Source organism: Heterodontus francisci, chromosome 4, assembly GCF_036365525.1.
Source record: "Heterodontus francisci isolate sHetFra1 chromosome 4, sHetFra1.hap1, whole genome shotgun sequence".
Taxonomy (NCBI): Eukaryota; Metazoa; Chordata; class Chondrichthyes; order Heterodontiformes; family Heterodontidae; genus Heterodontus; species Heterodontus francisci.
In genome coordinates, this window is record NC_090374.1 from 85415456 (window position 1) to 85428555 (window position 13100).

A 13100-nucleotide genomic window follows, 5' to 3' on the forward strand; every position below is an offset into this window, starting at 1 on the left:
AACTGAATGTACATAGGAACATAGGAGCAGGAGTAGGCTATTCAACTCATCGAGCCTGCACCACCATTCAATACGATCATGGCTGATCATCCACTTTAATGCCTTTTTTCCACCTTTATGTCATCGGTATTTAGAAATCGGTCAATCTTTGCTTTAATCATATTCAATGGCTTCCACAGCCCTCTGGGGTAGAGAATGCCAAAGATTCACAACCCCCTGAGTGAAGAAATTTCTCTTCATCTCTGTCCTAAGTGGCTTCTCGCTTATTTGAAATTGTGTCTCCTAGTTCTAGACTCCTCAACCAGGGAAAACCTCTTACCTGCATCTACCCTGTCGATCCCTTTAAGTATTTTGCAGGTTTCAATGAGATCACCTCTCATTCTTCGAAACTCTAGAGAATACAGGCCCAGTTGCCCCAATCTCTCTTCATAGGACGGTCCTGCCATCCCAGGAACAAGTCTGGTGAACCTTCATTGAAGTCCCTCTATGGCAAAAATATCCTTCTGAAGGTAAGGGGACCAAAACTACACACAGTACTCCAAGTGCGGTCTAACCGAGGTTCTACACAATTGAAGCAAGCCTTCACTACTCCTGTACTCAAATCCTCCTTCGATAAAGACTAACATACCATTAGCTGTCCTAATTGCTTGTTGCACCTGCATGTTAGCTTTCAGTGACTTATTGACGAGGACACCCAGGTCCCTTTGTACATCTATACTTTCTAATCTCTTACCATTTCAGAAATACTCTGCACATCTATTCCTCCTACCAAAGTGGATAACCTCATATTTTTCCACATTATATTCGATCTGCCATGTTCTTGCCCACTCACTAAGTCTGTCCAAATCCACTTGAAACCACTTTGCATCTTCCTCACAAAACACATTCCCACCTAGTTTTGTTACAGTTGCGAACTTGGAAATATTACATTTGTAGTGGTGAACAATGATTTTTCAGACTGGAGGACAGTATTTAGTGGAGTTTCGCAGGGGTGAGTATTGGGACCACTGCTTTTCTTGATCTATATTAATGATCTAGACTGGGTGTGCAGGGCACAGTTAAAAAATTTGCAGATGACACTAAACTTGGAAGCATTGTGAACTTTGTACAGGATAGTAATAGACTTCAAGAGACATAGACAGCCTGGTGGAATGGGTGGACAGGAGGCAGATGAAATTTAACACAAAGAAGTGTGAAGTGATACCTTTTGGTAGCGGAAAGGCAATATAATATAAAGGATACAATACTCAAGTGGGTGCGGGAGCAGCAGGACCTGGGCATATATGTGCACAAATCGTTGAATGTAGCAGGGCAGGTAGCGAAAACGGTTAATAAGGCATATGGAATCCTGGGCTTTTTAAATACAGGCATGCAGTACAAAAACAAGGAAGTTATGATGGACCTTTATAAAAAATAGTTCAGCCTCAACTGGAGTACTGTGTCCAATTCTGGGCACGACACTTTAGGAAGGATGTGAAGGCTTTGGTGAGGGTGCAGAAAAGATTTATGAGAATGATTCCGGGGATGAGAGACTTAGTTACATGGCTAGATTGGCGAGGCTGGGGCTGTTCTCCTTCGAGAAGAGAAGGTGGAGAGGAGAGGAGATAGATATGTTCAAAATCATGAGCCATTTGGACAGAGTAAATAGGGAGAAACTGTTCAAATTAGTAGAAGGGTGGAGAACCAGAGGACACTGATTGAAGGAGATCGGCCAAAAGAATCAGAAGCGAGTGGCTAGGATCTGGTGGTGGCAGATTATCTTGGTGTTCAAAAGGGAATTAGATAATTATTTGAAGATAAATAATTTGTAGGGCTACAGTAAAAGGCAGGACTAGCTGAGTTGCTCTTGCAGAAAGCCATCACAGATACGATGGGCCAAATGTCCTCCTTCTGTGCTGTAATCGTTCTATGATTCTTTCCTTTTTCCATGCTTTGCTCCTTCATTTCCTATTATCCTTCAGATCAATGATGGTAAGTTGTGCAATAGGTAGCAAAGCAGTAAAGTAATTGCTCCTCTGAAATCCCAGCTGGTGTCACTGTGACAGAAAATCCTGTGCTACCAGTAGCAGTAAGGCGGGTAGCTATCTCCATGAACTGCAGGACGATGAATCACAGCTCGGGTGAGGGAATAGGCTTGTTTTTAGCCCGTAATGCTGATGGTAACAAAGAAATCGCATTACCAACACAAACAGCTAATTAAGGCAAGAAAAATGGTCAACATTTCTGAATGCAATCCAACATTTCAACCTAAAACAGGCAGGGATTTACTTATATTTGCATCAGTTGATAGCACAGGGCATCAAATGCCTCACTGCCGGGCAAACGGCTGCAGTTTGAATTTAATGACGGTTATAAAGGTGTGGATCTCTATTTCTGTCCTTTTTGGCTACAAGAGACAGCATGGCAGGACTGCAGCTCCTCTGAGGGAATGATAGGAAAAGGTCATGGGACCAAACTAAAGAAATTCTGATGAAAGGTCATCGACCTGAAACATTAACTGTTTCTCGCTTGACAGATGCTGCCAGACCTGCTGAGTATTTCCAGCATTTTCTGTTTGTCTTTCAGATTTCCAGTATCTGCAATATTTTGCTTTTGTAAAGAAACCAATCTCTTGCTTTCCATTTTTAGCCATGTAGTACAGTGCACTTCCAAAAGGTGGTTCTATAGATTCCTTACGTGCATAGAGTTAATTAAAACTGAAAAAAAAATGAATCACATCTACAGCAGAAAAAAATCCAAACAAAATTTGAATATAGATAAGATACAGATTAAATGCAAAAATAAATGATGTACAGTATATCCTAAAAAGGAAAAACTCTTTACAGAGTGAGCAGGGCTGGCAAGAGAGATCCACAGGTCTTTAAAGGTGGAAGTGCAAGTAAAAAAAAAGCTATAAAAGACAAAATGGGATTCTGAGTGTTGTATTTGGGGTACTTAATGTAAAACCACAAAGGTAAGAGTGGATTTGTATAGGAGGGATATTAGAGTCACAGAAAGGATAAATAGTAACAATTCACCAGTAGGTTACCAAGCATAAAAAGTTATAGAAAAGAAAGGCTCAAGAAATAGTGGCTGTTTTATTCGAATGGAGAAGATAAAGGAAGGATCCAGTAGAGGTTTTCAAAATGATGAGAAATCTTGAGGGGATAAGTAATGAGCTTGTTTTCTTGTTTGGCGAATCGGTAATAAGGGGCATAAATTAAGGATCACCTCTAAAGATTAAGACTTCTTTTTACATACGGCCAATAGAACATGAAATGCTTTTCCACGAGCAGCAATTGATGCAGAGATTACATAATTGAAAAGGAATTGGATTATTATTGAACAGTAACAATATAAAAGGATGTGGGTAAACTCAAGGGAATTAGGATTGAGGATAGACTGCTCCAGGTGAAGAGCTAGCACCTGCAAAGGCACAAAGGACCGTATTGCTTCCTTACATGTTATGATTTCTATGGGTCCACAAATGGAAAATTTTAAAAATTGGAAGGAAATGGAAATATCACAGAGTGACAGGCCATATGTTGGTGCCTGTGATTATCAGAATGATTCCTGATTTTAACCTCATCAACATTGAAGGGGGCCAAAAGCAGGCAAAATATTTCCCAACAGGCGGAACCAAAGAGCCAGTCATATTTGCCAATTTTTTCACATGACCTAACAGATGAGTGTACCAAATTGGGCAGCAGCTTGGGAACTGGTTGCCAGCTTATCTTTTCAGTTAGAGCACTGAATGGCAAGCAAAACCATGCAGGTGAAAGAAGAACCTTACCAAGAAACAAACATTAAAAGGACTTCAGTATAATTTATTATTATACACAATATAATTTATTAACAGAATGGGGAAATGAATAAAAGTCAGGAATATCCATACATATATGAAAATAGAGGCATTGCACTGCTAGGGATAGAAAACTGTAGAGGACGTCACCAAGGCTACTCTTGCATACCTCATTTTAAAAAGTACCTCTCTAGCCTGTGCTGCTGTCTGGAAGAATTCTGAGAGAAAAGGAAAAGCAAATACAATTTAAAAAAAAAATTACATGCACAATGTCGACACCTTTGCTGATACAGGGTAGCAGTGACTCCAACACTCCATTTCGACCACATCTTAAAAATGTGAATAATCAGAAGCCTAGTTTTTTATATTATCCTACAAGGAGGCTAAAGCTGAACAAACTGCTGCAATTAAGCTTGAAGCTGTTTATAAATCAGCATGTGCTACAGTGTGAAACATAATACACTGACTATCATGCAAATCACTGCAGCTTTTTTTTTATTTGTTCATGGGATGTTGCTAGGCCAGCATTTATTGCCCATCCCTAATTGCCCTTGAATTGAGTGGCCATTTCAGAGGGTATTTTAAGAGTCAACCACATTGCTGTGGATCTGGAGTCACATGTAGGCCAGACCAGGTAAGGACAGCAGATTTCCTTCCCTAAAGGACATTAGTGAACCAGATACAGCAATGGTTTCATGGTCACACTGGACTAGCTTTTTAATTCCAGATTTATTAATTGAATTCAAATTTCACCATCTGCCATGGTGGGATTTGAACCCATGTCCCCGGAGCATTAGCCTGGGCCTTTGGGCTACCAGGCCAGTGATATTACCACTACGCCACTGCCTCCCCCTGGAGGCAGGCAAGAGGGGCCTGATTACAGTAACAGTTTCCAAATTATGACAAAAAGTTAACAAGCATTAAAAGTCTGTTGTCTGAATACAGTTTTTTTTTTAAGTAACACTTCCAGTTTTCAATACTGTTACTAACATTCAGTGAATCAAATGAATAAAAAGTACTAATACACAGCACAACAGATCTAATCCATTTTCAACTGTAACTCATTGACAAGCTGATAAAAAAACCGAAAGGTTAAAAAAACCTAAGAAAACCAACACATCTCCATTTTCAATCAAAATGTATTAAATATATAATAACGTCAGATACACGCTTTTCAAACATATCTCTAAGTGAATACAAAAAAATGTGTTTGTTGAAGTATCTCCCAACATAAAATCCCAGAATTCCTTGGAAATGAATTAAAAAAATGAATTAGGGTGGAAAATCAAAAAGACAGTGACACAATTACATGTGCGATTGCTATCCACTTTGTCGGCCACACACGATAGCTCCAAACTAATTCATTTGACACACTATTGCCTTAAAGCTGAAGAAAAGCTCACTTTCTTCCAAGTCCCTAAAAATGATAACATTCTGAAGGAGAGAAGTGGCATAATCAACAGCTAATCTCTATGCAATTTTCATCCTGTGAGCTGCATTCTACTTTCGTCCAAGGCTGCTGGAAATTGAGGTGTCCCTTTCCTTTCAGAGAACAAAACTCAGTTTGCAGGGCTTTCTACTACACAGATAGTTTTTACTATATGCACATACTTCCCAACAACAAACACTTACACTTTGTTTAACAGCAACAACTTGTAGTTAAGTAGCACCTTTAACATAATAAAATATCCCTAGGTGCTTCACAAAAGCATTATAAAGCAAAGTTTGACACTGAGCCATATAAGGCGATAATTCCAGAGCTTAGGGCCCAGGCAGTTGAAGGCATGACCACCAATGGCACAGCATTAAAACTGGAGATACTCAAGAGGCCAGAATTAGAGAAGCATAGATATCTTGGAAGATTGTGGGGTTGGAGGCCATGGATGGATTTGAAAACAAGGATGAGAATTTTAAAATCATGGCATTGCTTGAATGGGAGCCAGTGTTGGTCAGCGAGCACAGAGGTGACGGGTGAACGGGACTTGGTGCGAGTAAAATTACAGGCAGCAGAGTTTTGGAATGACCTCAAATTAATGGAGGGTAGAATGTGTGAGACCCTCTAGGAGTGCGCTGGAGTAAAGTCTAGAGGTAACAAAGGCATGAAGGAGCTGAGGCAGCAGTGGAGTCGGGCAGTGTTACGGAGGTGGAAATAGGCGGTCTTCGCGATGATGCGGATATGCGGTTGGAAGTTCATCTTGGGTTGAAATATGAAACCAAGGTTGCAAACAGTCTGGTTCTGCCTCAGACAGTTGCCAGTGAGAGGGATGGAGTCAGTCACTAGGGAACAGTGGCTAGAAAATGGAGCTTGTGGCAAGGACCGAAGACAATGTTTAACTGGAGGAAATTTCTGTTTGTCCAGTACTGGATGTCAGACAAGCAGTCTGATAATTTACCACTTTAATCAACGCCTTTAATCAAGGAATCAGATGAAACAGTCAAAGTTTTGACCCTTAAAAATATGAAAACTATTTATGAGCACTGGTATCACTGATGCAGCACATCAGAACAGCTTGTGCAAAATATTACATCTCAATGGGCACTGCATAATGAGTGCCAATATAAAGTTTGCTGGTGATGTTCATATGTACTCTGAACTGGATAGCGATTGCCCCAATTCTTTTCTTTTTCTCTCAGTGCAAGTGTAGACATTCATCCCTGGGGCTCGATTACAAAGAGGACAAAATTATGCTTCAGTTACTACAGACCTTGGTGAGAGCCTATCGGAGTACTGCATTCAGTTTTAGACACCACACCTCAGGAAGGATATACTGGCCTTGGTGGTGGTACAGTGCAGATTCATCAGAATGATACCAAGACTAAGAGGCTTGAATTATAGGACAGCTTGCATAAACTTGTAATCCCTAATACAGAAGACTCAGGGGTGGTCTCAGCGAGATGTTTAAATGTTAAAAGTTCTCAACAGGGTAAATGCAGCGAAACTATATTCCTTGCCGAGGGAATCAAGAACAAGGGGGGATAATACTAACATTACAGATAGACCATTTAGGAGGGAAATGAGGAAGTATTTTTCCACAGAGTAGAAATTTTGGAGTTTTCTCCCTCAAAAGGCTGTGGATGCTGGGATAATTTGAGCATTCAAGATAGAAATCACTATGTGTTTGTTAGGTAAGGATATCAAGGGACATTAAGCAGGTTGAGGTGCAGATCAGCCCATGATCTAAGTGAATAGTAGAGCAGGCTTGAGGGGCTGAATGGCCTCCTCCTGTTCCTATGTTTCATCAGACTGAACTAGATTCAAACTCAAGTATAAGAGTTGAAAGGAAAGTGTGTTAAACCATTGCAAAATGGTGCATTATAATAAAATGCTCTTTAAACCTCTCAACTGTCTACACTAATGTACAGTGGCTGCAAGTATGCCGAATCTAAAGGATGCACTGCAGCAACCACCAAAGTTACTTTGACAGCATCTCCCTCCACTGTGACTTCTACCACCCAGAAGAACAATGTTTCCCTCCAAGTCATGTACGATCCTGACTTGGACATATATTGCGTACTTCCTTCATCATTGCTGGACCAAATCCTGAAAATCCCCACCTAACAGGACTGCACAAGAATCTTTACCACAAAGACTACAATGGCACTAAGAAACACTTACCCCACAACCACCTTTTCAAGATAACCAGGGATGGACAATAAATGTGCCTGGTGTTGCCAACATTCCTGGATCAAATTAAAAATGTTGCTGTTTTAAAACCACATTTATCTCTCAAGCAGATAACACTGTGGCAGCATTCATTCATCACCTGACCTAATCCTACCATCAAAACAGTCATCAAGTCACCGCACAAAAATAAATACATTTCAAAACCAATATCCCTCACCTGAAAATAAATACAGTGAACAAATTTAATTGGGGAAACAAAGTGAACTGCTCATTAAAACATTAAATCTTCATTTTGAAATGACTGCTGATTGATTTACTCAGCTAATGACCAAAATTACTTACCGAGTATCTGATAAATTGGCTGTCAACCTAATCTGCAGACAGTCAGCATCTTCAGGGAATTATGTTCTCCCTGTCACAATGTTACAGTCATAATACTATTGAGATTGTAAGAGTAGATTAAAGCCATATTAGCACAGTATACACTGTGAAAAATCCGACATGAAAACGTTTGTTTAGACTTTTATTCTCTCTATAACTTACCTCTTCTTTGCACATCCTCTTATTCTCTATTATCTCTCACCTCTCTTAAAAGAAAATTAATAAAATATATTTTCTATCTGTATTTATTGAATTAACCCCCTTGCCTCTGTTTCAATTGATTCTCCCCTATTCTGTAGGTCAAAGCCAACTCAGTTAAAATCAGAAATAAAAACAGGAAATGCTGGAACTACTCAGCAGGTCTGGCAGCATCTGTGGAAAGAAAAGCAGAGTTAACGTTTCAGGTCAGTGACCTTTCATCAGTTCTGAAGTACTACAGTCAAAAGCACTTCCTTGGTTGTAAAGCGCTTGGGGATGTCCAGAGGTTGTGAAAAGCGCAATATAGATTTTTCATTCCATTGGAAACATTGGAAAAGTTAAACACCGAATAATCATTTTTCTTTTTAAAAAAAAAGCTAGCCTCCTGAAAGTTAATGACAACATTTCATTTTTGTTTTATCCAAAATTTAATACAGGTGAAATGTTTGCCAAAATTCACAAAATGACCTGACAACTAGCTACCATGGCCTACCTATTGGGGTGGGTTTCATCAGCGGGTCATTGGAATGAGTAGTTTTGGTCGGGTGCTGTGTAGTCTATTACTGTCACAGCTTGCGTCTTTTTCTTTTCAAGCAGGCTCCCCACCTTGAAGACAGTGTGACCGACAGGCTTATGCTGCTGTCGGGTGGGGGATGCTCTGGAGGAGGCCATAGCCCCAGGAGAACCTGGGAGCCATCAGCTGAGTTAGTCGTAGATTGAGGTGGAGTGGGGTGGGTGTGGGGGTGTCTGGATCTTAGGGGCGAGCGGATATAGTCAACTAGTCAACAATCCCCGGCGGAGGAGGTGGTCCAATCTCCAAGGGGATGTAATTCCTGATCCCCGTGAGATCCAATGGCAGACAGGGAAGTAAGCAAGCATGGTGAGTTGGGAAGAAGCAGTCCTGCTCCTCTTGGCCCACAAGCAGTGCTGTAAAGGCACTTATCTTTTCCATGAAGCAGCCCACCCCTCCCTTTAGCTGCCACTTTGCCCGAACCGCAGGAAACCCAGCTGACCAGGGTTAAAGGAAGACAGGTTAAAGCAGAGGCAGGCAGCCTCATTATGATAGTTAAATGTTGGTTGCCCAGCCACCACCCCGCAACTTTAAAATCAGAAGTGGGCAGATTGGAAGTGAGTCGAATTTGAGTTTTGTTTTAAATTTAAACAATTCGCCCCGCTCCAAACCCACCCCTTTTGAGGGTTAAAATTCAATCTGTAGATAGCCATATTTTTTAGAAAGTTAGAAGATTTTTTGAAGAAAATGTCAGTATTTTGGCCATATGATCAGAGCTGAAAAGCTACAGAGATCTCTTCTGGAGGGCAGCAGAAAGAGGGGTCGACCTAGGTGCAGTTGGATGATAAATGTCACAGTGCGGTTGCAGACGAGCAATAGTGGATGTGTGAGGATGGCGCAAGATAGACAAGCATGATACACCATGACAGCAGATCTCCTGGTAGAAGTAACTACAAGCAGCAGCAGCTGCTTTATTTTAAACCAGGACTGTCCAACATATGGCCCGCGGGCCAGGATCTGGCCAACCAAAGGTTTCCATCCGGCCCGCGGATGCAAACTGTACCTGGGGCTGTTCCTCATCCTCCTCGGGGCTCTGTGACAGGAGATGGGAAATTTCCCATTGCCTTCTTCATGCAGAGTGGACCTTTTAAAACATTATGCTGTCAGTTTCACAGTTCAGCTGCTGAAGCAGGAATGCGCTTCCCAACTTTGACAGATTCAGGTTTTTCCGACTTTTTTTTAAAAGCCAGCCGGAAAACCCCAAATCTGCCAAAGTTGGGAAGTGTGTTCCTGCTTCAGTAGCTGAACTATGAAACTCAGCGCAATGTTTTTAAACAAACTGACCGAGCACAGCTGTGAACGCTCCTGCTCAGTGCAACTGTCAGAAAGAGGGAGAGAGAGATAGAAAGAGGCAAAGGGGGAACAGAGAGGGGGGAATAGAGAGAGAAAGGGGGGGACAGAGCGAGAGAGGGGGGGGATAGAGCGAGAGAGGGGGGGACAGAGAGAGAGAGGGGGGGACAGAGCGAGAGAGGGGGGACAGAGCGAGAGAGGGGGGACAGAGCGAGAGAGGGGGGACAGAGCGAGAGAGGGGGAAACAGAGAGAGGGGGAAAACAAAGAGAGGGGGGAAAACAAAGAGAGAGGGGGGGAAACAAAGAGAGAGGGGGGGAAACAAAGAGAGGGGGGAAACAAAGAGAGGGGGGAAACAAAGAGAGGGGGGAAACAAAGAGAGGGGGGAAACAAAGAGAGGGGGGAAACAAAGAGAGGGGGAAAACAAAGAGGGGGAAAACAAAGAGAGAGGGGGAAAACAAAGAGAGAGGGGGAAAACAAAGAGAGAGGGGGAAAACAAAGAGAGAGGGGGAAAACAAAGAGAGAGGGGGAAAACAAAGAGAGAGGGGGAAAACAAAGAGGGGGGAAACAAAGAGGGGGGAAACAAAGAGGGGGAAACAAAGAGGGGGAAACAAAGAGGGGGAAACAAAGAGGGGGAAACAAAGAGGGGGAAACAAAGAGGGGGAAACAAAGAGGGGGAAACAAAGAGGGGGGGAAACAAAGAGGGGGGAAACAAAGAGGGGGGAAACAAAGAGGGGGGAAACAAAGAGGGGGGAAACAAAGAGGAGGGAAACAAAGAGGGGGGAAACAAAGAGAGGGGGGAAACAAAGAGAGGGGGGAAACAAAGAGAGGGGGGAAACAAAGAGAGGGGGGAAACAAAGAGAGGGGGAAACAAAGAGAGGGGGGAACAAAGAGAGGGGGGAACAAAGAGAGGGGGGAACAAAGAGAGGGGGAAACAAAGAGAGGGGGAAACAAAGAGAGGGGGGAAACAAAGAGAGGGGGGAAACAAAGAGAGGGGGGAAACAAAGAGAGGGGGGAAACAAAGAGAGGGGGGAAACAAAGAGAGGGGGGGGAAACAAAGAGAGGGGGGGGAAACAAAGAGAGGGGGGAAAACAAAGAGAGTGGGGGGAAACAAAGAGAGGGGGGGAAACAAAGAGAGAGGGAGAGGAAAGACAGAGAGTGGGACAAAGAGAGAGAGGGCACAGAGAGAGATAGAGAGGGAAAACAGAGAGGGGATACAGAGAGAGGGGGTGGAACAGAGAGGGAGGGGCAGAGAGAGGGAGGGAACAGTGGGGAGAACACAGACGGCGAAGACGATAGGGTGGGGGGGAACAACACGGAGTGGGGGAACACAAGGAGAGAGAGAGAGAGCCAGAGACAGAGGGACTCCTGACAGATGGATATCTATCCAGAATACTCTGCATCGTTACATCAAGTGTGTGGGCAGAGATTGACTAATTATGCAGGCAAAAACAATGCCAGGTTTGTCACTAAATCAGTTTTCAATATAACGAGAAAGAAAGTCAATAAATTAGTCTTCTCATTTAAAGCTTCTTTACAAAAATGCACATTTGTTGTTGTTTTTATTAGTAAGATAAATTTTTAATGCCTTTATCTTACAAAATTTGCTCAAAGACCCCCTGGGCCAAGCAAAAATCGTAATGTGGCTCTCCACCCAAAAAGGTTGGACAACCCTGTTTTAAACACAACTTTCATTTCTCTACATTTCTCATTCACCTAAACTGGCATGTGGCCTTGGTACTTAAACAGCACTAGGTCCACGCACTGTCCTTCTTTTCACAACTTCATAATATATGGGTTGTTGACAATAAAATCAGGAGTGCTGGAAATGCACTGTCAGCATCCAGAAACAAAAAAGGCAAGTTTCTAATATTTGTCAGTTCCGAAGAAGGGTCGCTGACCCGAAACGTTAACTCTGCTTCTCTTTCCACAGATGCTGCCAGACCTGCTGAGTGATTCCAGCATTTCTTGTTTTTGTTTCAGATTTCCAGCATCCGTAGTATTTTGCTTTTATTTTAGGCAAGTTAAGGCTTTGGATAGAGACCCTTGTTAGAATTCAATGCTGAAGGGTCTCCCCCAAAACATTCTTCTTTCAGATGCTGATGAACTGATGATTTCCAGTATTTTTATTTTTTATTTTATATTGCCAGCATTTGCAATCCTTTACTTTGATTGTAGGGAATCTTTCTGCAATTGATAAAAAAATAACTCAGTAAGACAGCAGGTCCTATTTCAGGAAACCAATATTCCTCCAGGGGCTCTGTTCCTCCACACACGCTCCATAGCAACAGCAAAATGTATTTTGAAACAATAAGCGCCTGAAGCATTTCAAATATTTTCAATACAGTACTGAATACCTTTCAGAAAATTTATGCTTAGGCTTTAGATGGCCAGTTTAATTTGCTTGAGCAACAGCCAGTATCCTTCTATAACAGTTGCATAAAGTTAAATTGTATCTGACTTTTTCCTTAAATCACTCCCTTTGTGTAAATCTCTCCTCGTCTCTATCTCCTCTCTTCTGTATGTCTATTCCTTCTCTTCTCTTTTTCATATGTCTGCCACTCTATGTTTCACACATTGTCTTGCTGCCTTTTGTATCTATCACATTTTCATCATTCTGATCATGGAGGTCTTGAGATAGACTCAGACTCCAAACATCTGATAGGCACAGAAAATATGTTATCTCTTTGGATGCAGTTTCTTCATTCTTCTTTCACTTACATTTCTTGTCATCTCCCTTCTGCACTGATTTTCGCTCTCTTTTGACTCTCTCTTTGCTCTACCCATCTATGTTTCTCTCTAGCTACTCCTTTTTCTCTCATTTTTCAGTTGTCCTCTTTAACTTTTTTTCTATGTTTCTGCAAGACATACATCACAATGAGTAAAAAGGCCAAAGCTGTTGACATTGGACCTGGATTACGACCGAGACCATAGAAACATAGAAAAATTGGAGCAGGAGTAGGCCATTCAGTCCTTCGAGCCTGCTCCGCCATTCAATACGATCATGGCTGATTATCCAAACTCAGTACCCTGTTCCCGCTTTCTCCCCGTATCCCTTGATCCCTTTGGCCCTAAGAACTATATCTAACACTTGAATATATTTAATGATTTGGCTTCAGTTGCTTTCCATGGTAGAGAATTCCACAGGATCACCACTCTCTGGGTGAAGAAATCTCTCCTCATCTCAGTCCTAAATGGCTTACCCTTTATCCTCAGAGTGTGACCCCTGATCCTGGACTCTCCCGCCATCGGGAAC

General features: G+C 42.2%; 1 protein-coding gene across 8 annotated transcripts in view; it reads right to left on the minus strand.

Annotated features, from left to right (window-relative positions):
* The window catches only part of fbxl17 (F-box and leucine-rich repeat protein 17), an 878768-nt gene that overhangs the window by 205006 nt on the left and 660662 nt on the right, over positions 1-13100 (minus strand). Inside the window, exon 10 of one of the 8 annotated variants that reach the window (XM_068029796.1) lies at positions 11396-12031. The exons of the other annotated variants lie outside the window; for them this stretch is intronic. Coding sequence (XP_067885897.1) covers positions 11937-12031 — 95 coding nt within the window. The 3' untranslated portion in view covers positions 11396-11936. Of the gene's footprint in view, positions 1-11395; positions 12032-13100 lie in introns of those variants that run through there. 8 annotated transcript variants of the gene reach the window in all.